The sequence below is a fragment of the Marmota flaviventris genome, chromosome 1 (genome assembly GCF_047511675.1).
Source record: "Marmota flaviventris isolate mMarFla1 chromosome 1, mMarFla1.hap1, whole genome shotgun sequence".
NCBI classification, from domain to species: Eukaryota; Metazoa; Chordata; class Mammalia; order Rodentia; family Sciuridae; genus Marmota; species Marmota flaviventris.
Window position 1 is genome coordinate 219,871,308 of NC_092498.1, and position 24,945 is coordinate 219,896,252.

At 61.5% G+C, this 24,945-nt stretch overlaps 1 protein-coding gene across 2 annotated transcripts; it reads right to left on the minus strand.

Moving 5' to 3' along the window:
- Window positions 1-672: 672 nt before the first annotated feature.
- Apc2 (APC regulator of WNT signaling pathway 2) lies at window positions 673-14,973 on the minus strand. Of its 2 annotated transcripts, none has more exons than XM_027952724.3 (14): window positions 14,818-14,973; window positions 14,604-14,694; window positions 14,334-14,514; window positions 13,382-13,490; window positions 13,164-13,277; window positions 12,873-12,950; window positions 12,578-12,676; window positions 11,716-12,106; window positions 11,179-11,274; window positions 8,205-8,344; window positions 7,719-7,796; window positions 7,486-7,602; window positions 7,051-7,265; window positions 673-5,722 (listed from the first exon to the last, which is right to left on the minus strand). In XM_027952724.3, exons 1-14 carry the CDS (start codon window positions 14,956-14,958, stop codon window positions 673-675), a joined length of 6,900 nt encoding a protein of 2,299 aa, XP_027808525.3. In that variant the 5' UTR covers window positions 14,959-14,973. The 2 variants fall into 2 exon arrangements, with proteins under 2 accessions (XP_027808525.3, XP_027808523.3); XM_027952722.3 differs by having other exon boundaries at window positions 13,164-13,280.
- Window positions 14,974-24,945: the final 9,972 nt, after the last annotated feature.

The window sequence follows — 24,945 nt, forward strand, 5'->3', positions numbered from 1 at the left end:
CAGAGGCCTGCCTGGCCCCCATTGTCATCCCCCACGCGGTGCAAGGGCCAGGCTGACCTGGCTGTCCTCTCGTGGCAGTCCCCAGGATGGCTGCTCCCAGCTTCCAGAGCTGCAGTCTGTGGGGCTCCGCCGCACCCTCACCCGGGCTCCCTCACAGCTGGGCTCGGAAGGCAAACAAACAGCCAAGCCGTCATTAACACATTACCCGAAGCAGTAATTACAGGCCTCGCCCTGCAGGCAGATGCCTGGGCCCCAACTGGTGGGCAGTCAAGCCACCCTCCCCCAGCTGGTCCCCACGCTCTCCTGAGGATTGCCCAGGTGCACAGAACAAGGCGACCCAGAGGCTGTCCCACCTAGCCCCCAGGTGAGCCTCCGCACGGTGGCTCCGCCGAGGCAGCTTGAGGTCTGTGCTCGTGACCGGCTTCCCGTCCCGCCCGACCTGGGCTGAAGGGCCCAGCGTGCGCTCGGCGGTCAGGGCCGAGCCTTTCCCATGGAGCCCGCGGTGCACAAGCAAGGTCCTGCCCTAAGCGAGGCTGATGTGAACCCGGGCGGCAGCGCTGAGGGCGAGGCGGTGGCCCTGCACAGCCTGCTCAGAGCATCTACGGAGCGGGCCGCGGGGCAGCCAGACCGGCCGCAGGGCCAGGAGCGATTTCTGGACGCCGGCCCAGGCCGTTATTCCAGGAGGCTGGCAGGGGCGGTGGCCGCCGCTTTCTCTACAGCCGAGTCGTTGGAAGCTGCCGAGGCCATGGGGCTGGGCACGTAGTTGAAGGGTGGGACCCGGGCGGCGCGGCTGGGGGAGCCGTGCCGGCTGGCGGGGAAGCCCCCGACAGCGACCCCCGGGCCCTCGTGGACGAAGGGGACGGAGGCAGATGCCTTGGCGGAGCCGGGCCCGTCCACCTCGCTGCCCAGGCCGGCGGCGCCTCCCGCGGGGACCTGCGGTGGGTCTCTGCTCTCCAGACTCGGAGAGGTGCTGGAGTTGGTCTTGGGGGCGGCCACCTCTTCCGTCTGCACCACAGCGTCGCTGGTCTTGCGCTGCGGGGTCCCGACCGGGCCCTCCTCGGGGGACGCGCCCCGGAGCGGCAAGGCGGTGGCGGGCAGGGTGCTACGCAAGATGTGCGGGACGTCCTCGTCCCGGATGCGCCGCCACGTGGTGCCCGGCGCCGCCACCCTGGGCAGCGGCCTGGCCTCCCCGTCGCTGCTGCGGCGAGTGGCGTCGGCGGGGGCCGGGCACCCGGCGACGCCGCCGTCGGACCTTCGGGCCACGCTGATGTGCGGCAAGGAGGCGTAGCGCTTGACCGCCTCGGGCCGCGGGACGGGCGCGCGCACGGGCAGGCGCGACGGGCTCTCGGAGCTGGTGCGTCGGGGCGCGCGCGGGCCGGGTCCGGGGCTGGGCCCTGGGCGCGCGGCGGGGGAGCGCTGAGGGGCTGGGGGCTGCCGCGGGGCCGCCCGCAGCTCGTCGCAGCGCGAGGAGCAGAGGAACACCGCCGGGAGCGCGGGCCGGCCGCGGCGGGGTGAAGCGCCTTGGGGGACGGAGGCTGCGGACTCTGTTGAGGACAGCTCGGAGCGGCGTCGACGCAGCAAGCCCGGCGACTCCTTGATGAAGGTCAGCTGCCGCCGGAATCCCGAGCGGTCGGAGGACTCGCTGCCGCTGGAGCGGGCCGAGGCCACGCGCACCAGGCCCAGGCGGCCCCCGCGCGTCCCCGGGACTCCCTCGGCTGCCGCCCGGCTCCTGGGACCCGGCTCTGGGGTGGCCCTGGCTAGCGGCGGCGGCCCCCGTCTAGCCGGCCTCTGCATGAACGGGATCCGCACGGGCGACTTCTGTGTCTTGTGTTGCTTGGCCAGAAGGGCCCGAGCAGGCGTCTTGGGTAGCGGGGTCGCCTCGGGGCCAGGCAGGGGACCTGCAGCCGAGGTGGCCAGAGGGGACTTCCTGGGCAGGGGCTGGGAAGCAGGAGAGGTCTGTGAGGAGCTGGAGGATGGGGTCTTGGCCAGGCGGGCAGGTGGTGTGGCGCTCCTAGGTGGGCGGCTCAGTTCTGCCAGCTCTGAATTCTTGCCAGGCCGGTGCAGGCTCCGGGACCGCTGCTGCCCAGGGTTGGAGGCTCTGGCCTTGGCCTCTGGCTGTGTGGGGCCAGGGTTCCCCATTTTCCTGGGTGTGGCACGGGGGCCAGGGATGCCTTTGGGCTGGGCTCGATGGGCAGGACTGGGCACATAGATCACGGTGCGACCCCGAAGGACAGCAGGCCCCTCAGGCACAGTCTTCTGAGCGAGGTGCCCCTTCTCAGGGCCTGCAGGTGAGCGGGGGCTCCCACTGCTCTTGCTTATGGCCAGGCCCCGTTTCTCTGGCCGCTGGGCACTGCCCACCTTGGCCCCTGCTCCGGGCTGTCTCCCCTTCCTGTGCTTGGAGGGCGGCAGGGTGGGGCCCCCTGACAGCCCAGACACCAAGGACAGGAGGGAGTCAGATTCTGAGGAGGCCTCCATGGTGGCCGCTGCCGCCGCCTGGTGCAGCCACGTGACAATGGAGTTGGCCCCGTCCTGGATGGCTTGCCACTCCACGCTGTCCAGGTCCGAGGCTGGGTCTGAGCCTGCCACCTCCTCACTGCACCCCTGAGGTACCTCTGCTGGCCGGATGTCCAGCCGTGTGACTCGGGGCTTGCGACGCCGAGGGCCCGAGGCTTGGGGCCGCCGCCGAGGCATGGCTGAGCCAATGCACCTCCGCAGTAGCTCCTCCTCAGCCCGTGGGCTTGGGGAGCTCTCTTGTCCACTGCTCGGGCCTGGGTCCTTGGTGACTGCTGGCTCCTGACCTCGTGGACCACTGGCTGGCCGCTCGGAGAGCTCGGGCTCACTGAGGGAGCTGGCCGAGGAGCTCAAGGAGTAGCAGGGGGGAGTCTCATCCGCGATCAGCCTGGGTTGGGCCCTTGCAGGTGGCGGGACAGTTGAGGGGAGCTTGGATGGGGCCCGGGCCTCCTTCCTACCCATCAGGCCCTCCCGTTTTAGAGCGCGGGGTATAGCAGATGCCCTCTGGGGGGCTGGAGCTGTGGCTGCCGGCTCCAGGTCCTCATCAGAGTCGCAGAAGCAGTACACAGCCTCCTGGGTGGGCGTCGTGAGGCACAGCGACTGCAGCCCTCCGTCCCCGCTGGACCGGCCCTGGCGCGAGGCCTCTCTGTCGGAGTGCGCACTCAGGGGCCTGCTGAGGGGTAGCTCCAGCCCTGCCCGATTCCTGCCTGTGCCCCAGGACTGCTCCATGCTCTTGCCAATGCCCCCTGCCTTGGTCTGGTGCCCGGCTGCCTGCCTGGTAGGGGCTGCAGGACCTGTGGGTCTCTGCCTGTCTGCCGCCTCCCGGGACTGGGCCCTGGGGGGACCCTGCAGGGTCTCATCGCTGAGGGAGGCAGCACTGGAGAAGTTGACAGGTGTGCCCTCAGCTGAGTCGGTGCCAGAGTCGTCGTCCCGGGCTGGGGCAGGCAGCAGCATGTAGACGGGCACTGGCAGCGCCCGGCGGCCAGGCACCAGAGCTGAGGCTACCTTGCGGAGCCGAGCTGGCACAGCGGCCCCCAGGCACTCTCGAAGCAGCTCCAGCTCCTGGTCAGCAGCTGCACGGGCTCGAGAGCCTCCCGGTGCTGGTCCTTCTGGGCGGCCACTGGCCTCATCTCGGCGGCGATGGCCCCCGCCCCCACTCCGGTCAGGGCAGGCGGGCGGCCTCAGCCGCAGCTCCACGTCCTGCTGCACGTAGAGCTCATGCAGAGCCAGGGCGCTGAGGCTGGACGCACAGGAGAAGTTCTCGTCTGGCTTCTCCACGGTGAAGCGCACACTGCCCGCGTCCAGCTCAGAGGGCGGCCGGCAGCGCTCGCGGCAGTCGGCAATGTCCAGAAAGCGCTTGACGTAGCTCTCCCACTGCAGGCTGAACTGGCTGGCCTCGGGCTGGCCCGACGGCACCGGCGGTGTCTTGCTACGGCTGGGTGGCATGGTCTGCCCGGGGCTGTCGGGCAGCTCACTGGGGCTGACCGTGCCGCTGCCCAGACCACTGCAGGGGTCACTAGGGATGGAGCTGGCGATGGAAGGGCTCTCAAAGCTGCCCAGAGAGCTCACTGAGCTGCAGCGGCTCAGCACCAGGGGTGTCTCTTGCACGCAGTTCTCTGAAGAGCTGGAGGGTGTGGCATCTTCCACCCCCAGGCCCCGGCCGCGGCTGTGGCGGGGTGCGGGAATGGCCACTGGCAGCGAGGTAGACCCAGGCCCCCTCCATGACCCATCCAGCTCAGCCTCCCCAGGGCCAGCTTCCTCCAGCCCCTCCAGGGAAGAGTCACTATCATCCAGGTGGCCACCCTCACTGGGGCCAGGGTGGCCGGCTGAGGACAGTGAGGACAGCGAGCTGCAGCGCGAGAGGGACAGTGGCCCCTCCTGGGCCACCAGCTTCTGCAGCACCTTGCTGGCCACGGGCACCGGGGCAGCCGCCAGCTTCTCGGGCACCGTGCTCAGGCCGTCTGCCGGCACCCAGGCTTGCTTTCGAGCCCCCGGGGAGGCCCCAGGCTGAGCCAGGGGCCGTGACCCCGTCCCGGCTGCCCCTGCAAGCAGTGGCACATGCTGATAGGTGGGCGACAGCTTGATGGTTCTGATGCGGGCATCAGCAGCTGCGATGTCCCTGGCAGGTGGCTCAGCCTGGCTCCCTGGCAGGTTGAGGTCCAGCCGGCTGGGCCGCGCCTGCCCGTTCAGGGGGTCCTCACGGTGCTCGGCCAGTGCAGCCAGTGGACAGGGCTGCAGGTGCTCCCGTGGGCAGTACCCGTCGCTGGTGCTGCCGCTGTTGAGGCTGTCGTTGGAGAGGCTGGCGTGGGCTGCCTTGAGCCGCAGCAGCGGGTGGGCCCGGCTGCTGGCCTCCCTCCTCCCACCCTCGGGGACCCTGCCAGGCGAGCAGGATGGGGCCCGGCCCTCCCTCGGCGCCTCCTGCCCTGGGTCCCCAGAGCTGAGGCTGAAGCTGTCATCGGAAGAGGTGTGCAGGGCGGAGATGTCCTCCACCAGCCGGTCGATCCGGGCCACCGCCAGCGCCAACTTGGCCTTGGCTTTGGCTGCCACCGCGGCCTCCCCACCAGCCTCCTTCTCGGGCTCCCGGCTGCTGTGGCGGACGGGCGGGGTGCGGGCCAGGGCCTGTCCCTGGAGGAGGGGGCTGCCCAGGAACAGAGACAGTACGGCTGGGCTGGCAGGCTCGGCGGCGGCGGCCGTGGCCGCCAGGGAGGGCGCATCGTCGTCGTCAAAGCAGCCCGAGTCCGAGGCATAGTCCTGGGCCAGGCCGTCCAAGTGACGCAGGGACGGCAGCGGCTTCGTGGAGGTGGGCTCCGTCTCAGGCTCAGGCAGGCCCTGCTTCTCCAGGTGACCAAGGGCCTGTGCCAGGTGCCTGGTGTCCAGCTCAGCCTCCAGCGCCCGCTGCTTCCGCACGTACAGGCTGGGCACACAGGTGCCGGGGGAGACGGCCGTGGCCGCTGCCTGGTACTTGGCAGGCCGGTGGGCCAGCAGGTTGCGCAGGGCAGCCGCGCTGCCCATGGCGATCATCTTGTGCTTGGAGTGCACCAGGTTCCGCAGCATGCCCACGGCCCCCAGGTCCCACAGGAGCTCCTGGTCTCGGGGGCTGCGAGCCGAGAGGTTCCAGAGCGTGCCGCAGGCGTTGCTCACGATGGTCAGGCTGTGCGAGGTGAGGTGCTGCAGCAGCGTCTGCAGGCAGTTGTGGTCCCGCAGCACCTGCCTGAGCGGGAGGGAGGGAGGTCAGCCCTGCAGGCCCCGCCCGGTCCTCGGGACCAGAGGGCACTGAAGGAGCGACTTTTTGGGGGAGGGAGTGCTGGAGACTGAACCCCGGGGCACTCAACCACTGAGCCACATCCCAGCCCGTTTTTTCCTTTAATAATTTTAGTTGTAGATAGACAAGATACCTTTTTTTTTTTTTATGTGGTGCTGAGAATCGAACCCAGTGACCCACATGTGCTGGGCAAGCGCTCAACCACTGAGCCACAACCCCCAGCCCTTTTTATATTTTATTTTGAAACAGGTTCTGACTATATTGCTTAGAGCCTCACTGCTGAGGCTGGCTTTGAACTCGCAATCTGCCCCCCAAGCTTCCAAATAATACATTTTGGTTTTAATAGTAGTGTAAGTATGTACCATCCAGTATTTAGGATGTACTAATGTCGCTAAAATTAAATTTGGTTTTCATAAATAATAGGTATTTTATTAATATTATTTATTAAATACTGATGTTATGGAGATGTCACTTATTCATATGACTTAACAAGTAATACTTTTTAGTTTAATGAATATTTTAGCATTTTAGTACAAGTATATCCCATGCAGTATTTGTGATATACTAACATAACTAAATATGTATTCTATTTTCATAAATAATAGATATTATTTATTAAACAAAGAATATTTGGGGTGGGGTAAAGCTTACTGATAGAGGGCTTTCCTAGCATGTGAGAAGCCCTGGGATTGATTCCCAGCACCAGAAATAAATATTTTGAAATAATTAAATATTTCGGGCTGGCATAGTGGTGCAGGCTGAGACAGGAGGACGCAAGTTTGAGGCCAGCCTCAGCAATTCAGTGAGAATTTAGTATTTATTATTTTTCAGTCGGACACATTATCTTTATTTATTCTCATGAGGTGCCCAGGATGGAACCAGGGCGAGCTCTACCGCTGCGCCACCGCCCAGCCCCATAAAAGGAAAAATCCTAAACGATGAAAGGAGCTGAGGCCGTGGCTCAGTGGTAAGGCTGGTCGAAATCCCCGGTACCAAAGGAATGTCGTCCCTCCTTAACGAGGAATGCCACCCTTAACTCTAACAGGAGATTTCAAACGTTCATTTTGTCGTCGGTTCATGTTTGCGCGGTGCCGAGGGTCGCGCCAGCGCCCGGGCTCCCCCAGCTCAGTGCGTCGCAGCGGGAGGACACCCAGGTCACGCCGGGGCTCACCTGCCCTGCGCCCTGGGTCCCTGGGGCGTCGTGGGGGCGCCGATCACCTGCCCTGGTTCTGTCCACCCGCCCCGGCCGCACCCCCGGACCGCGGGGCGGGGCTGACCTGTAGTCCTCGCGGGTGGCGATGAGGCTGGACACGTTGCGCAGGATGCCGCCGCCGCTCTCGATGACCGCCAGGGAGTTGCCCTGGCACCGGTAGGTGAGCGTGCTCACCAGGAAGCCCAGGGCGCCGTCCACCTGGCAGATGGCCGCCTTGTTCTCGGTGCTGTGGGCCGACAGGTTCCACAGGGCGCTGAGCACGCTCTTCAGGGTGGACTCCTGGGCACAGGGAGCGGGGTCAGCACGGCCAGGGCCCCGAGAAGGGGCCGGTTTCCAGCCACAGTCAGATTCCTAAACTCAGCTCCATGGGCCTGCGAACCACTGGGCTGGCCACTCCAGGTCCAGCTGCGGCTGGACCACCTGCTGAGCAGGTCTGGCTTGACCCACCCGGCCCAGGCCAGGGTCTCCCTGCCCCGCAGGGGCCCTCCCCAGCGCCCACCTTGGAGGCCCGCAGGACACACTGCGTCAGTGCGGTCATGCTGCCGACCTCCCGCAGCACCTTCTTGCTGTTGATGTCCGCCCTCCAGGACAGGTTGCGCAGGATGCTGGACACCACCTGGGGCAGATGAAGGCAGGGGTGGAACCCAAGCAGCCCCACACCCCAAGCCAGGTCAGCGCCTGCCCCGGGGCCGGCGGAGAGCCCCAGCCCCGGCTCCTCCAGGCTCCACCCACCTGGTGCAGCTCCTCACTGTCCGAGTCCAGCTGGGCCACGATGGCCTCCATGCAGCCCCGACGGGCACACAGAGTGGCCTGTTGGGGGTGACATAGGACAGTCACCATCACAGCGACTGGGCAGAGGCATGAGGAAGACCCCCCCCCTTCCTAGCTGCACCCCACTGTAGGGACGATTTACCTAGCTGTTGGGGCCAGGAAATTGGGGCCCAGACAGGGGCAGGCACAGGCCTCGCAGAGCCAGAGGCCCCTGCTGTGCCATGAGCGCAGGCCTCCGGCAGGCGTGGAGGCTGGAGTGGAGAGGACACTGCCTAGCCCAGCATGCCCCTCAGCCCTGGCCCTCTCTGGCCTCTGTCTCCCGTCTGTAAGTTGGGAGTGACCATCCTTACCCTTCTTAAGGCTGGCCAGAGGTGGGAAGAGGCCAAGATAGTCCCTGGAACCCTGGCTGGGACAGCAAGGACCCCACCGCCCACCATCCCTGGGTACCTTGTTGGCCACGTCCCCGAAGGTGAGGTTGGTGAGGGTCATGCCGGCATAGCGGCGCAGGGCGAGGTTGAGCGGGTCCCGGGTCATCTTGTGCATCTCATAGTCCACCTGCAGCAGCTCTGCTACTGCCTGCAGCCCACCTGCAGGGACCCAGCGAGGCTGGCCAGTGAGGCCACCTGGCTGGAAGCCCAGCACCCCCACCCCCTCCCATCCCTGCTGACAGGCTGGTGGGTCCCTGGGGCCTCAGTGCCACACCTGCCTGTCTGCCCCCAGCTCGGGGCACAGATGCCCCAGTGGCTGGCCCCTGAGACAGAGCCACCCTCTGCGGGGACCACTCCTTCCTGCCTGCTTGCCAAGGTCCCCAGCTCCTCCTGGGAAGGAAGGGAGCCTCCCTCTCCCAGAGAAGACCCAGACCACAGGTGGGGAGCTGCGTCCCAGAACCCCGGTGGGGTGACTGTCCAGCCCCACTGCCCCTCACCAGGAAAGCAGGTTCCGCTTCACAGGAGACTAACTGGGCATGGGGGGCAGTCCCTGGGAAGTAGGGAGAAAGCCTTGCAATGAAACCCAGAGCCTTCCCCAGTGCCCAGCAGGTGGGCATTCTCCAGCCTTCGGGGACAGCCTTTGAGGGAATAAGTTAAATAAAAAGTCTTGAAGTGAAAGGTGTGCCCCGTGTACACGGCAGCATTGTCCAAACGCAATGACAGGCGGCAGCGCCAGGCCGCCATCCACAGGGGAACTGCGCACCCTCAGACCCACAGACGGAATGGCTTGCTGGGGGCCGGCTGGGAGGGGCCCTTGGAGTTGAAAGGGACTGCATTCCATTGGGGAGGGAGCCGTGGGGGTGGTGGCTCTGCAGCCCTGTGGATGTGCGTGACAGACAAGCTGAGTTGTTTGCTTAGAAATGGGGAAAATGGTACATTTTATGTTATGTATCACAACTTACAAAAGAAGATATATGTATTCGAAATTGGGAAGGGGGAAGCTTCTTAAGCCTTTATGATATTTAATCTGGAAATCTCACTCCAAGGAACTCATATGAAGGAAAGAAAATACAAATATGGAAAAAGCCTCTGATCTGGGCTGTGGGTGGCAGTGTTATTGCTGGTGCTAACCTAAACATCCAGCTGTTGGGGATTAGCCTCATACATGGAGTCCTAAACAGAACAAGAGGCTAGGTTCTCATTGCCTTACCCCGGCGGCAGGCCAGTATCTTGGTCTCAGTACCCCTATGACTCATGATATTTTTTGAGGATCCAAACAAATTTGTTATGTGGTTTATAACCCTCAATTTTTACGGTACTAAATATTAAAGTGGATTTTAATAAACCCCAGAACTCACAGCCCAGTGGTTATCAGGACAGGAGCTCCCAGAGAGCCTTGCTGAACACCGTTGCAGCAAAAGAGAAGAGTGTAAAGGAAAAGTCCTATCTCCATGTTACTTCCCAAATAATGAGGCCTATGGACCTCCCAGAATGGTCTCAGGAACCTCAAAGAACCCCACTTTGAGAAATGCCCCCCTTTTTTGTATCAGGGATTGAACCCAAGGGTGCTTAACCACTGAGCCACATCCTCAGCCCTTTTTATTTTTATTTTGAGACAGGGTCTGGCTGAGTTGCTAAGGACCTCACTGAGTTCCTGAGGCTGGCTTTGAATCTCCTGTTCCAGCCTTCCGAGCTGCCGGGAGTACAGGTGTGTGCCACTGTACCTGGCGAGAATTTTAACAGCTGAATTACGTGCCATGTATTTAGCCAATCTCCTACCATTAGACACTCAGTTATTTCTGGTTTTCTGATTTTATTTAACTTGGGTGTTGCCTTTGTTTTTCGGCAACTTGTACATCCTGGCTGGGAAAGGGACGGTGATTCAAAGGGTGAACAGACTTTATCATGTGTCTAATGTTGCCAAATACCCCTCCAAAAAGCTCACCCCAATTTCCTTTAACCATGAGATTTTATGAAACACTTGAATGTCTGAACCATCTGCAGGTGTAAAGTTGTATCTCACTTTGTAAAACATAGAGTATAACTGAGAAGGCCCTTGGGATTTCTGACCTTTGATATTTTCTGTTCTGTTTCCATCAATCTTAATCTTTTTCTTTCTTTTCTCTTTTTTTTTTTTTTTTTTTGCAGCTCTGGGGACTGAATCCAGGGATGCTCTACCACTGAGCTCTCATGTTATTTGGAGACAGGGTCTCACTGAGTTGTATGGGTGGTCTTGAACTTTCCGCACTCCTGCCAGTCTCCTGAGTGGCTGCGATGACAGGCCTGAGCTGTCACACCCACCTACATGACTTTTTCTTTTTTCTTTCCTCCTTTTTTCTTACTTTCTTTTCTTTCTTTCTCCGTCCCTGTCCCCCCAATGCTGGGGATGGACCCAGGGCACCTGCAGGCTGGGCACATGCTGTCCAGCTGAGCCCCAGCCCCCCAATTCCTTTGCTGTTGACAGAGAAAGCTGTCATGCCCCAGAGCTGACGTGCGGGCTGGGGACGTGGTCAGTGGTAGAGCACTTGCCTGGCACATGTGAGGCCCCGGATTTGGTCCCCAGCATGACAAGTCAGGACAGAGAAGAAAGCAAGCTAAAACTGCACACAGTCAAGACCCCACTGGGTCCCAGAGCACACCTGCCCCGACAGCTCCCACTGTGTGCACTAACTGGGGTCTTTCACCTTTGGACTTCCTTCAGACCCCGGATGTGAACCCCAGGACAGTTCCCACTGAGACCCTGCTCTGGGCAGGAGGCTGAGAGGCCACCGGCTAAACGGGAAGAACAGCGTGACAGTGTGCAACCTCATGGGGACAAGGACCCAGGATGACTGCTCAATCACAGCAGGTGCTTTGTGAGTCCAGGGAGTTCTGTCCCTCTCTGGACCTCACTGTCCAGCTCAAAGTAGACAAACATAGATGACCCAGCCTTGGTCCAACAGCTATGCCGGGGCTGGACGAAGGCTCCCAGACAAGGCCTAGGGGACACTCACCCAGCTCATTCATGGCACGACGGTATTCCTCATCAAAAGACAGCTTCATCACCGCACAGGTGGCCTGGCAGATCTGAGGCTCGATGGGGACAGGAGCTGTAGAGGAGGGATGGGGTCAGAGAAACGCCCCCAGGTGACCCCTGAAGGTCCCCGCGTGCCTGCAAGAATCCTGGGAGCTTGGCAAACTGGACATGCTGGGCGCTGCCAGAGCGGCAGTCCCTTTGGCATCCACTCTCAGATGCCCAGGAGGTCGCCCGTCTCACCAGGCCTTGCGTAGGAACATGGATATGCCTGGCGCTCGCCACACCGTTGTAGCTGCGCCTTTGTCCTATGCTAGCTTTGCCATCGGCTGCAGAAAATAGCAATCAAAATGTGCCCCTGACCTGGGGGATTATCCACCCTCCGCCCGCTCGGGGTCTCCGTCCAGAGTCCGAGTCTTCTTTCCCAAATTGTAACAGGCCCCTTAAGGCAGAGCCTGCGTAAAGAAGGGCCCCCGCCAGTTGTTCCGTGTTGTGGAAACCCGACGCGCACACTCACTGCTGCCGGGGCCATCTCCCTCGGGCGCCGCGTCCCGCGCCTGCAGCCAGTCCCAGCAGGTCTCGCAGTAGGCGCGGATCTGCTCCAGCACATGCAGGACGCGCATCTCCTTGCGCGCCAGGCCCTGGTCCGGCTGTGAGAAGACGATGTTGTGCAGCGCGGCATTGGCTCGCATGCGTGCGTCCTTGGCACCCAGCGCACCAGGGGCCCCGCTGTGACCCCCGGACGCTGCCTCGGCGCCATGGAGGATCTGCAGCAGCAGCGGCAGGCAGCCTGAGCGGCGCATGGCCACGCAGCTCTCGGGCGAGCTGGACATGGCCAGCAGCGTTCGAGCTGTGTCCTCCTGGTCGCGGGTCGCCAGCATGGACAGCAGCCAGAAGACCACCTCCACCTAGGGTGAGGACCGGGCAAGGGTAGCGTCATGGTGGAGATCCAGTTGCCTCCCGCACCCCAGACCGTCCACTTGTCCACTCTCTGCTGTATGACTCCCCTAAAGAAGCTGGAGTCCTGGTACCCCGGCCAGGGGCACTGCTGGCAAAGCCACATTCCTCCCGCCTGCAGGCACCCAAACACGACCTTGGGTGTAGATGGAGGACATGCGGGGCACACACACCCGGCAGAGATGCCCTGGGTCCAGGAGAGCCAAATGCCCACCCCACGGGCCTCCCTGGGCAGTCTTGCCCCCACCTCAACAGGCCTGCAGCACACATGCTGGCCCCCTCCAGCTTCACCTCAAGTGCCACTACGGAGCCACTCTCCTGACTGTACCAGAGGGACGGATGGACACGGGGAGGGCTCCACCTGCTGGGTCCACCTCAGCCCAACTGGCTGCCCAGCCCTCTGGTTTCCTCTTCCGACTCACCTTGCTGTTGCCTGGCTGAGGGTTGCCGTCCTCAGGGTGCGTGGGGACCTCCGTGTCTGGGTCCTCCTCCACGGGCACTGACTTCACGGCCAGCAGCGCCTGCAGGGAGCACACCAGGCCGGGGTTCAGCCTGGGTGCACCCCACAAAGCACCCAGTCTGCTGATGCTGTCTTCTCCCCCATGATAATGTGGGTGGGGTGCAGACTGATTCCTGTGCTCCAGAAGGGTGCTGGGGGTCCCCAGGCAGCCTGGAGCCCCCCCACCCGCGGGGACCCTGGCTTCCCTCCTCCGGTACCTGGGGCTCTGTCTGCTGCACCCGGTCCTGTGCCTCCAGCAACTCCCTGTCAATCTGCTCCAGGCGTGAAGCGCGGATCTGCAGGGGAGGAGAGAACACGCTGCCACCGGCACACGGGGCGACCCCGCCTCCAGCCCTGACGCCGCCTTCTCCCTGGCGGGACCCTGACCCTGACCCCGCCTCCTGAGTCAGACCCCGCCCTCAGAAGTCCGATCTGGGGTTCCTCCTCTGGCAGCCCCGCCCACTCGTCTCTGCCCCGGATCCGCCCGCCGGCAGGTGGCCCGGCCGCACCTGAGCGCGCTGCACCATCTCGTCCGAGGTGCCAAAGCGCTCCTCCATCAGCGAGCGGATGTGCTGGGCCTCGAACTCCAGCTGCTGCCGGATCAGGTCCATCTGCATCGAGAACTGCTGGGAAGGGTGGGCGGGCTGCCGTGAGGGGTGCCCAGGCCAGGGCCTCCCCCTGCGGGCCCGCCGCGGGTGGCCCTCACCCCAGCCCCAGCCCCGCTCACCGTCTCCACGTGCGGCAGCTCGTCCAAGCGCTTGGACAGGCCCTGCAGCTGTGAGTAATACCAGAGCTTCTCCTTCTCCTCCTTCTCAATCTCACTCAGCAGGAAGCACCTGGGGGCGGTTGGCAGAGGGGGCTGTACGTGAGGTGTTTCTTTTAACTTTTCAACAAATCTTTTTTAAATTTTTTTTAGTTACACATGGACACAAATTTAGTTATTTTATTCTTACATGGTGCTGAGGATCGAACCCAGGGCCTCGCATGTGCCAGGCAAGCGCTCTGCACTGGGCCCAGCCCCAGCCCCAGCCCCAGCCCTGTTTCTTTTGATTTTATCATCACTTCTTGGGCACTGAGATGAAGGCAGTATAGCAATATCTCCCCGAGGGGCTCCCAGGACTGGGTTGGGGTGCAGAAAACTGGCTAAGAGGAGAGAAGGCACGTCCTCCTAGACTCCCGGCCTTGGGGACACGGCTGGGGCTGCCTGGGGCTGACGGGGCTCTGCCCCTCTCAGATGCTTGCTCATCTCCCTCCAGCTCACCGGCGGATTCCCATTTTACAGGGAAGTCTGCCGCTGGGCGGGCTGGGGGCTCTGAGCTCATCTGAAGGCTGCTCGGACAGTGCCCCACCTGACTCCCCCAACCCAGCGAGGCCAGCTGGGCCCGGGCCCAGCTTTCTTGGGCTGCATCCCTCTTTGTACAAGGACTGCCTTGACGCACCCTGGCTGCAGGCCTGATTCTGAGCCCTGGCATGGGACACATTGGTCCCTAGAGACGCCTGACTGTCGGGGACCCTGGGGGCATCTGCCAGGAATGCCACAGCCTCTGCCCTCCCACTGAGGTCTGCTGGGCTGGAGGAGCCACACTGAGGAGGCCAGGTACAGAAGCCGTGGGGCTCTGCAGGCGGGGCGGTGGACAGAGTGTTGGCGGTGCCCAGGTCAGGTTCCCGCAGCCTCTCACCGCTCCCGGTCCAGTTCCTCCAGCAACCTGATGGTGGCCCGGCTCAGCTCCCCGAAGCTGTCCTTGGATGGCCCAGAGCCGTGGACCGGGCTTCCCTCTGGGGTCCGGGCAGCGGGCTCTGGGCCCAAGGCAGGTGGCTGGAACTTGAGGTTGTACAAGCTGGCGATGTCCATTTGGAGAGCTGGGTGGGCAGGAGCACCAGGACGCAGGTCAGAGCCCCTCCGGCCCCAAGGCCCAGCTCCCTGTGGGCGGGCCCAGCACCACCCTCACCTTTCAGCTGCTCCAGCACCTCGGTCTGCCCTGAGGACACCAGCACCCGGGCCTCCTGCTCCAGCTTCCCCTGCAGGCGCTTCAGGACCTCCTGCGGCAGGGATGACAGCCTTGGGCAGAGCGCCCACCCAGACCACCCAGGCCCGCCTGCCTCCCGGGCTCTGGTGCTCCTGCTCTTCCTGTGACCCAGCCATGCCCTCCGTCCAGCCCCCACCTTCATGCCTGAGGTCTCCGTCTCCAGCTTGGACAGGTGGCTCGAGTTGTCCCGAAGTTCCTGCCTCAAGTGACTGTTCTCGGCCTTCAGGGCCTCCACCTGCCGCACCAGCTGCTCATAGGACGCCATCGAGCTGGTCATCTTCAGCTCCTGCAGCACCTGGGGCCACAGCATCAGAGGGCTCAGCCTGTGTGCCCTGTGGACAGCCCCAGGGCTGAGCCCCTCCTACCCATGGGGGTGTGGATCCCTGGTGGGAGGGGCTGGCCTGGGGCATCTGGGGGCAGACACACAGGGTGAGAAGAGGAGAGGGAGGGCAGGGCCATTCCATGGGTGCTCAGACACCCAGAACACCTGCCCCTCCACTGCAGTCTTCTGGACACCTGTGCTGACCGCTAAGCAGATAGACAGATGGACACTGAAGGTGCTGACAGTCCAAACCAGTAGGTGGACTAGCCAGCCCGAGGCCACAAGCTCACAGACACAGCCAGAGAGACTTCCAGACAGGACTCTCCTCTGCAGAAATGCAGCCTGCCCAGAGGCTGATCGCCAGAGCGATAGGTGGACAGATTAGCTGGCCCAGCTGACGGACAGTGAGAATACCATGAAGGTCAATGAGCAATGCATAAGAAAGCCATGGGCAGGTGCTGGTGGGGAGGCTTTTGCAGCCGGACCACAGGGCAAATTGGTTCCAGCCCTCCAGGACCTTTCCAAGGGTCTGGACCCAGACCCCTGCAGGCCACCCACCCCCCTCAGTGGTAGCTACCTCCCTGGCTGGGCACCCTCCCCTCTGCCCTTGGCCAGCCTCAGTGGCCCCAGAGCCCCTCCCCCTGGCTCTGCCACTGCCATCTACTCCTTTCTGCCTCTGGCTGTCTTCCCCAGGCTGGTCTGGCCACCCCTCTCTGCCCAGTGCCCCCTCCTGCACTCCCTCTCCCTCTTTGTTCCCTTCCCATCAGCGCTGCCTGCCCCTCCTTCCGCCTTTGTCTGAGGAGCACCAATGGCGATCCATCCCTTCCACCAGCTCCTCCTTGGAACCCCTCCCCTGCCAGCCGAGCCCCCGTCAGCTCTGCCCGCTGGGGGCATCTGTGCCTGTGCCCCTGCCTGGCCCTGCCTCTTCATTCTCCTCCTCCTCCACCCCAGTCACCCTGGGTACAGCCGCCTGGACGAGGGGCGGGTGCCTCAGCCCCAGATGAGGGCTGTGCTCAGGCGCCCAGCCTGTGGGGGGCCTACTGTGTGCCCGGCCATATTCTCTGACTTCTTCCTTGTCATGGTCCCACACCTTGGGGACCATGGTTAGGCTTTCCCAGGGGAGACAGAAGCAATGAGGCAGTGGGCAGGTGACTGGAGCCCAGACCCTGTCCGTTTAGAAGTCCCAGCAGTGCCCGAGGCAGGACAAGACCCTGTTCCATGTGAGGGGAGCCCGGGCTGATGGCAGGGTCAGGTGGGAGGGTCAGAGGGCAGAAGGGCCAGTTGGAATGGAGACAGCCAGGGATGACAGCTTCACCCTGCAGCCCAGCGTGTCCCAGACCCATGGGGGTCAGCTGTGGACCAGCCCGGGCTGGCTCCAGCCACCATGCTGTGACCAGCCGAGCGGAAGCCAGGCGTACAAAGCCTGGCACAGACCCTCGCACACCCCGGCCACACAGACGGCTGCAGAGCTGCTCCTCACTCCAGCCTGGCCCTGCCCAGCTGGGCTCTTGCCCCAGCCCCAGCACTCCTCTCACTCTGCCTCTCACCAGTCCACTCCTGCACGTCCAGAGGGAGCTCTGGAAATCACAGACGCTAAGCCATCCCTCCTGGGCCCCCACAAGACCTTCGCAAACACCCGTCACCAGGAGACACTCTACCTTCTTCCTTCACTTGCACACATGCTGCCTGCCATCCCCAGGCACAACTTCCTCCAGGAAGCCCTCCTGCCTGCCCCTCACCGCCAGGTTGTGTCAGTTGGCCTCCTTGGGGCCTGAGACCACCACAGGGAAACACCAATAACTAGGGTGGATGCAACTGAGCCACCTTCAGGCCAGGGCCACACAAGTGCAGAAGCTAGGCCCAAAGGGGCCCATCTCATTTCTTTAATCCAAACCCCAAAGAGAAAGGTGCAGCAACACCCCCAGGACACACAGCAGCCTGCTCAGACTCTTGCCCACCCTGGCCTCTTGTCACGTCGGGAGGTCTGCTGTGAATCCCCTGAGTGGGTGTGCCACTGCGCGCGCCTCCCTGGGACTCCGCTTTCCCTCCAGCTCCCACTCTGGAGTAGGAGGTTTGAGTGTGCCCTCAAGGCCGGGCAGAGGGAAGGCTGGGGACTGACTCCACGCCAGGCGGGATCGCGGAACCTGCCCTCCTCTGGAACACGCACCGCTTACTTGTAGCTGGGTTGGTGGGGCTCCTGGGCCCCGGGCCTCTCCCTTCGCACAGCTCCGCGGGCCCCGCCAGAAATCTGGGGCTGGGGTGGCCACTGGGCGTGGGCTCCGGGACGGCGGGGTCTCCGCAGCACGGTCAAGGGGCTCCCCGGGCGGACAAAGCCTGATCCAGGCCTGGCCAGGCGGTGCCGCGGCTCCCAGCGCTGGGCTAGACCACCGCAAGCGGGGGAGGATGCGGGATGCGGGATGCAGGCGCAGCGGCCAATGGCAGCGCGGGAAGACGGGCTGATGCCATGGCAACAGCCAATGGCGGCCTGGGGCGGGGACCCGTGATGGCCGCGGGGCGTCGGGCCTCCACTCTGGCTGGGGGACTGCGTGTAGGAAGGGTGGGGTGGGTGATCCCTTCCCCAGGGAAGGGGGCGTCCCGAGTACCAGGACTCCAATGTCCCCCGAATTTCAGGGAGAAACAGCCTCTCAAACCCCACAGCTGCTGGATTCGCAGAGTTTGAGTCAAACACCAAAGCTTGGCTATTATATCAGAATCTTGGTGTGTGTGTGGGGGGGCAGTGTCCTGGGACAGAGGCAGCAGCCAGCCCAGCCTCGGCAGACGTGTGTGGGCAGGATGGGGACCTCCGGGCTGGAGCTCCCCCAGGGTCCTGGCTGGGGTGGGGGCGGGACTGGGAAGGGCAGGTATGCTGAGGAATGCCTGGGCACTCCTCCCCATTCCTGTCTCCTCAGCAGAGTGCAGGGTCTCCGTATGTCGTCTTCTGGGATGGCCCCCCCTGCACATCTTTCCGTCGCTGTCTCTTTCTATGTCTCTGTCCCTCCCCCAACTGAATTCACCCCATAGACTGGAAGGAGGCAGGAACCAGAGGTCCCAGTAGCCCATCCCCAGCTGTGGCTGACCCTCAACGTGTCCCTGAAGGCTACTTGAGGGCTCAACACCAGAGCCAGACCTGCCACTTGAGCACAGTCCTTCCTAGTGCCGACACCGCTGACAGGAAAAGACGAGGCGGCTGGCACCAGAAAATGTGGATTTGGGGTGCCAGGGGGAACTACTGACCTCGTCCCTCAGTTTTCTCCTCTGTGAGGTCCCTCCTCTGCAGGGATCACAGGCAAGGAGAGAGGTCTGCACCTTTGCAGGCTGCAGCAACCAAGGGCACTGGGCCACCTCTGCTGTGAACTGCTGAGTTGAAGCCCCTGAGTACCCTACCCTGGGCCAGCAATGCCAGGAGCCAAGCAGGCCCAGGTGCGTGGGGGCCTCCAGAGCTGAACACACCTGTCTCAGAAAGTTGGACTTTGGCAGGGGCATGCACTGGGCAGAGGGGCTCTTTCTGAAGGCTGGGTAGATTGCCCTGAGCAGGGCCTTGGGCAAGAGTTGGCCAGCTTAAGGCAGGGGGAGGGGCATCCCAAGCTGGGGAAGAGCAGTGCCCATTCAGGGGATGGTTAAGTGCTGTTGGAACCACAGAGTGGAGGGGTAATGGGGCCTGACCAGGGCCAGCCATGGAGGGTTGAGAGCGGGGAACCCCCTGGGTGACCATGGGGGACCCAGGAGCCCACAACAGAATGGGCTGGGCTGGAGCTGGGTGAGACCAGAACCAAGGCCCCGGCTTAGCTCTGCTTCCCGCTCCTGCTGTGTCCTTGGACGTGTCTGTCTCTCTCTCTCTCTCTCTCCTTTTTCCAGGACTGAGGATTGAATCCAGGGACACTCTACCACTGAGCTACATGCCCAGCCCTTAAAAAAAAAATTTTTTTTTTTTTTTTCAAATCTTGAGACAGGGTTTTGCTAGGTTGTCTGCTGCTTGTGACCCTCCTGCCTCAGCCTCCTGAGTTGTTAGGATTGCAGGTGTGCACCACTGTGCCAGCTCATGTCACTCTCTTGCCTGTGGGGGAAACAAGTCCCACCTCCTCTACCCCGTCTCAGAAGTCACAGCTCCCCAAGGTTCTCTCAAGTAGAGGATGATAGTGACGTCCAGTGGCCAGTCCCCCGCTGGTACACACAGGGAAACTAAGGCTGGGGCGAGGAATCAGTTGCTGCTACAGTTCATGCAACCCTCCCTCCCTCCCTCCCCTCTTTGGGTGTGGCCAGGGCCTGGAAGACTGAGGGAATACAGGGGCTGACACCCCAAGGCAAGATGCTCTTGGACCTGAATCTTTAGAACACCCTCGCACAATGCCTGGCCCTATAGATCTTGAGCCACAGCCAGATGTGGGCATCGTTGGTCACTTTAGAACCATAGGAGTCTTGGGGCCCCCACGGTCCCCAGGGATTTCAGGCCCAACATCTGTGGGACCAGAGAAGGCCGCCCTCCATTGCACAGTGTGTGGGACTGGGGGGCTGCCTCCAGGCTTTCTCCATAGTGCTTGTAGGGTTGAGGGAAATTTTCTCCCCACCCACCTGGGACTCCAACTAGTAGCCCCAGTCCAGGATATTGCAGGGGTTGTCTCAGAATGTCATGGGGCCTCTCGAGTCTGACCGGACTGTCCCTGTCCCCTGGGTGCCCAGTACTTCCCCCCATCTCCTCTGTGCCAGGAACTGAGGAGAGGATGGCAAGTGGGGCCGAGGGAGGACATCAGCAAGCACAGGACAGGGCCCTGACCAGTGATGAGGAGCTGCCCTGGAGGAGGGCCAGCCGGTCAAGACACCTCTGACACCGGACCTCACTGGTGGTCTGTTTCCCAGGGGCGAGCCCGCATCGCCTACTTCGTCAGCACCGCGGATAGCTCCCCGGACTGTGTCCCCTGCCAGGGTCAGTGCCCGCCCTCAAGCCCCGGCCTTGCTCGAGGCCTATGACCTTGGACTCATTGCTGTACCCCAGCCTCAGTTTCCCCTCAGATGGGGATGTTAAGCTTTAGAACTCAGGTCACCACGGAGGCCGGCAAGCTCGGCCTGGTGGGATGGAATGTTCTGAACGTCAGCGTTGGTGAAGGTCCAAGTGGGCCCAAGTTGGGCGCCCAGAGGGGAAACTGAGGACTAGGGAGGTGCAGGGCGTGGCCAAGCCCCTCCATCCTGCGCCTGGCTGTCTCCATATCGCGCGCTCCCACCGCTGCACCCTGATGGGCCCTTCTCCGCGAGCGTGTGCGCGCAATAGGGAGGGGTCAGAGGGTCTTCCTGAGGCTGGGGGGCTGCCCCCCACCGCCCCGCAAAGCCTGCGCTTGCGCAGATCGGGTTTGGGGGTTCCCTGCAGTGCAAGGGAGGGGCTCCCCGCGGCGCGAACTCCACTGCGGTTTCCCTGACAACCGTCTCCTGGGTAACTGCGTGAGACCCCCGACCCGTCAAGTCTGTGCGCTAGTCCATTAGCCCCTCGCTGAGGGACTGCGGTTCCGCAGGTCGGACCCCACCCTGGTCGCGCCCAGGACAGGACCCTCAAACCCAGCCCGGACCCCATACCCTACCTGGTCCCCGAAGAAGGATGAGTGCAGCAGGCTCAGGAGCCCCAGGAGCCCCATGGAGCCGTGGCCGTCCTGGACAGCGCGCACCCGCCCCTCGGCGGCTGCAAGGTGGGGGCGGGGGCCGCGGCCGGGAGCCCTGCGCCTGCGCGAGGAAGGGCCTGGGAGGGGTCACTCGGAGGGGACAGGGCGGGGCTCCTCCGAAAGGCGGCGAAGGAGGGGGTCCAGTGAGCTCTGGGGATACCTGGTGAGGGTTGTCTGAGATCCTCCCAATGGAAGATGAGAGGATGGAGACCCTCGTGGGCAGAGGGCTGAGGGGCAGGGTCCAATGCGGCCGAGGAGCCCTTCAGTGTTGAGGGGGGCCAGGGACTTGGAGGGTTCAGGGAGGAGGGCTTCTATGGCGCCTGGAGGTCTTGGAAGGGGCAGAAGAAGGAGCCGCCCAGTGGCTTTACTCTGTCCAGCCGTGCACAATCGCCGCACAAAAGCTTGGGCAGTCCAGAAATTCACCCAGGCCCTGACCAGCGCGCAAGCTCATTAGTCATTCAGCAAACAGTTGCTGTATGCCAACTCTGCCAGGCTGGGAAAACCGGCGCTTGGTATGGAGAAAGCCCGCCGGACGGGGGCGACACCACAAGTGGAGAAACTTAACTGTTAAGCACCCACTGTGCCAGGTGAGTGGCCCACGCCTGTAATCGCAGCGTGCCGGGACAAACCAGGTAAAGTGCCCCGGAGGTCTGGTCCCCAGTACCAAAAGGAAACAGAACCACCCCAGCTGCTGTGCGCAGTTCCCCTAAGTACGATGAGCAGAAGGGTAGACACCTGCCCAGGGAAGCTGGCAACGGACAAGGGGAGCGCCCACAGCAGAGCAGGAGTGGGGCGGGAGGGAAGGGCCCGGATGTCTAGGGGGGGAGGAGCACGCCTGGGCGGCAGGGCTGGGAATGGAACCCAGGCCTCACCAGGCCTCCCACCGAGTGGAGGGAAGCAGGAGCAGGGCGCTGCACAAGCCAGGCTCCCATGCAGGGAAGGAAGGCAGGGAGGATGGGCACAGAGGGCACATCTCAGAAGAGCACTCTTAGGAAAGCAACAAGTGCCGGACAAGCAGGACATGAGCAAGGAGCCCTGGGAACAGCCTTCCAAGGCCATGCATGGAACCAGGTGAGAGGCTTCATGGGACTCAACATCCAAGCCCCACAGGAGCAGTGCCTGACTGGGACCCAGGGCAGGGCTGCGAGGCCTCACCTGCATGAAGACGCACTACCTGTGGCTGAGGTGTGCAGGTGGAGGGCTCTGGGCAGTAAAATGCCTCCTCGAAACTAACAAAAGCTCCTTCCCACCCCCAGGAACCTTGAAAGTGCTCCTGCAGCAGGAACACCACTTACAGGGGCACAAGCTGGCCCCAGGACTCTCTGCTCCCAGCATGGAGCTTTGGGCAGTAAGATGGCCTAATTGCTCATGACAGGCAAGCAGAGTCACGCCCCAGACCAGCTGACCATGTGATTCCTTCTTGGAAAGTGACCTTCACAAGCCATCCCAAACCAGCCCAGGGACCACGTGCTCACCAGCTGGAGTGCCTCCAGGTCAGTGTGCAGGGTACCTGGGCCACGGAGGGCCTGTAGGGACCCAATATACTGTCAGTCTTCAGTAGTGTGGGTTGGACGGGGGTGGGGTGGTGCTGCGCCCCTCCCCTGACTCCCGAAAAGGCAAGGCCCTACTGAGGTGGAGGGCACAAGGCGTCCATCCTCTGGAGGAGCGCAATGTTTCTGGGAACGGGCTGGTTTGTTTTTTGTATTCCTGCTAATAAGTATAGTTGCGACTTGTCATATAACCATTACGTATGAAGGAAAAAACATGAAATTTCCAATTGACGCAACTACTTCTAAAGAATAAATCTGTTTGCTCTAAATGCAAGGATTCAGCTGGAACGTAAATTGTTAATGTTTAATGAGAAACCCCCTGTTGAAAAAACAGGGAAGTTTTTGAGAAATTGAAATCTAGAGAAGAAAAAATTAAAGAAGAGAGATTAGTGCTTGGTACTGGGCAACTTTTTCTTGTACCTGTGCACAATGGTTTGATGCTCTTACTCTTGATTAAAATTAGAAGCCTCTCTTTTCAAGCTAACCACTTGCCATAACTGTGGCGCCACTTTTAGTAAGTCAAGGAAGAATAGCCAAGGTGTAGGCCAATAGCCTGGGACATTTCTATTATTAAAAGCTAACTAAGCAGAAACAGCTCAAAGCAAAACACGAACTTAAAGTAAAAATGTTTGCTTATGCATAAGCCAAGATACATTCTTATCTAATTGTAACTACGTGAGACTTGCACCTTCACTCGTCTGTTGTTTGTCCGCTCCCTTTCATCAACTCCTCACCATCCCTGTCTCCTGGTGCAGTGAAGTGCAGCTGTGCCCATGGCCCACCGACTCCACAGGGAGCCCCTGGACCTGTTGCCACCTTGCTGCCCCCCCCCCCCTTAGGGGCAAAATACACAAGCAGCCCGTCCACGTGGCAGACACCTTTGTTCCTGTAGCCTGGTGGCTCAGAAGCTCTGGCCCCCAAAAAGCCTTCTAGGAGAGTGGCTGAGTGGTAGGACATTTGCCCAGCAGGTACAGGACCTGGGCTGAATCCCCAGAAGCACACACCACCAACCAGCTGCCACAAAATGTGCTGGAGCAGGATCTCCTACCTACCCTACCACTCTGGTGTGAAAATGGGGGCTGGGCTCAGTGGCAGAGTGCTCACCTAGCACGTGGGGGGCCCTGGTTTCAATCCTCAGCACCACATAAGAATGAAATAAAGATAATGTGTCCAACTCCAACTAAAAAATGTTTTTTAAAAAAATGGGTTATTTCTAACATTTTAGCCATTTCATTTAAAAAAATCAGTGCTAGGTGTGGTAGCCTGTAGTCCCAGAAATTTAGGAGGCTTAGGCAGGAGTATCACAAGCCCAAGATGAGACCCTGTCTCAAAAGACTGGTGCAGGGCTGGGGATGTGGCTCAAGCGGTAACACACTCGCGTGGCATGCACGGGCAGCACCACATAAAAATATGTTGTGTCCGCCGAAAACTGAAAAACATTAAAAAAATTCTCTTGGAAAAAAAAAAAAAAAAAAAGACTGGTGCAGTGATAAAGCACCCCTGGGTTCAATCCCAGTACCAAAAAACTAAACCTCTTAAAAGATACTGAAATAATAATTTAAAAAGCCCTCCACACATCCCTTTTCTTAGGGAGCCCCCAGTAGGTGAGTGAAGCTGGGTCACATGACAGTTTCCACTTCAGCAAGGCCTTCCTTGCTTGTGGCCAGTGTGCTGGCAGGTGGGACTGTGCTCTGGGTCCCCATGAAGCCCAGTGAGGGGAGTGCAAGAGCATTTTCAAATGTTCAGTCTGTCTAGGAGGCTGCCAACCACAACCCCCTCAGCTGATCACCTGTGGGCTCCGGCTCCCTCCAGGCCATCCTTCCTCAGTACCACCCTCTGGGGCCACCACCTTTCCAGGGACCTGGCCCACTAGAAGCCAGTGGAAACCAGAGGCCACCCAGGGCTGCGTCTTGAAGCCTTATCCACCTCAGGCTGCCAGAGTGAAGCAGTGACCCACACTGCCCTGCTAACAGCAGCAGGAAAGGCGGATGAGGCGGAGGTGTAGCTGGCTGAGCGGCCCTCGCCACCTGGATGGTTCTGGCCTCCTACCCACTGCCCTTTGGAGTCTGCCCAAGTCGTAGGCCTGGCTCACTGGCCACCTGGACTGTTCTGCAGGACACTTTCGAGGAATCAAGGCCACTATATCCTCCTACCCACTTTCTTACCTCCTGCTTGCGTAGGGTAAGGTCTGAGCATCCTTCACTCTCATACCACCCATCAGCCCAGCTTAGAGGCCCGCCACAGCCCTGCCTGTCCCCCCTCCTCCCCAAGAGTCCTACAATGCATTTTTTGGAGCATGGCTGGGGCCTGACAAGGGATGGCGTGATGCTAGTCTGACCTGGGCCATCAGAGGGGCAGACAATAGCACGATGAGCACCCACCAAGAGCCATCTGAGGACTCTGGGCAAATTTAGGAGATTAGGAGGGTATGAGGTCCTGCTGCTCACGTTCTCCACCTGCAGAGCCACCCCCCAAGTGGAGGGCCTGAGTCTGGCTGGGACAGCTGCCAATCAGCACTCCTACCCTCCTTGGCCCTGAGGTGATGGCCCAGGTGCAGTGAGCAGGGCTACCATCCTCAGGAGCCACTGAAGGAAACCAGGGGCCCACGCTGCCCATACCCACCCAGTCCTTTATATCCAACCCGAAGCACATCACAAATCTGCACCAGCTCAGGGCCCTTCTGGGAAGAATCCATGGAAGACGGAGCCTCCCCAACCCCCTGGCACTTCAAGGATGAGCGGCACTCG

Bases quoted from the DNA above. Each gene is read 5' to 3' on its own strand.
- Apc2 (XM_027952722.3), bottom strand. From the start codon at position 14,958: ATGACCAGCTCGATGGCGTCCTATGAGCAGCTGGTGCGGCAGGTGGAG. The intron at 11,275-11,715 runs GTGAGTGTGCGC...CCTCCTCTACAG, and splicing joins GGGAGATGGCCCCGGCAGCA to CTCCTGTCCCCATCGAGCCT. The intron at 5,723-7,050 runs GTCAGCCCCGCC...CCTCCCGCTCAG, and splicing joins GCCACCCGCGAGGACTACAG to GCAGGTGCTGCGGGACCACA.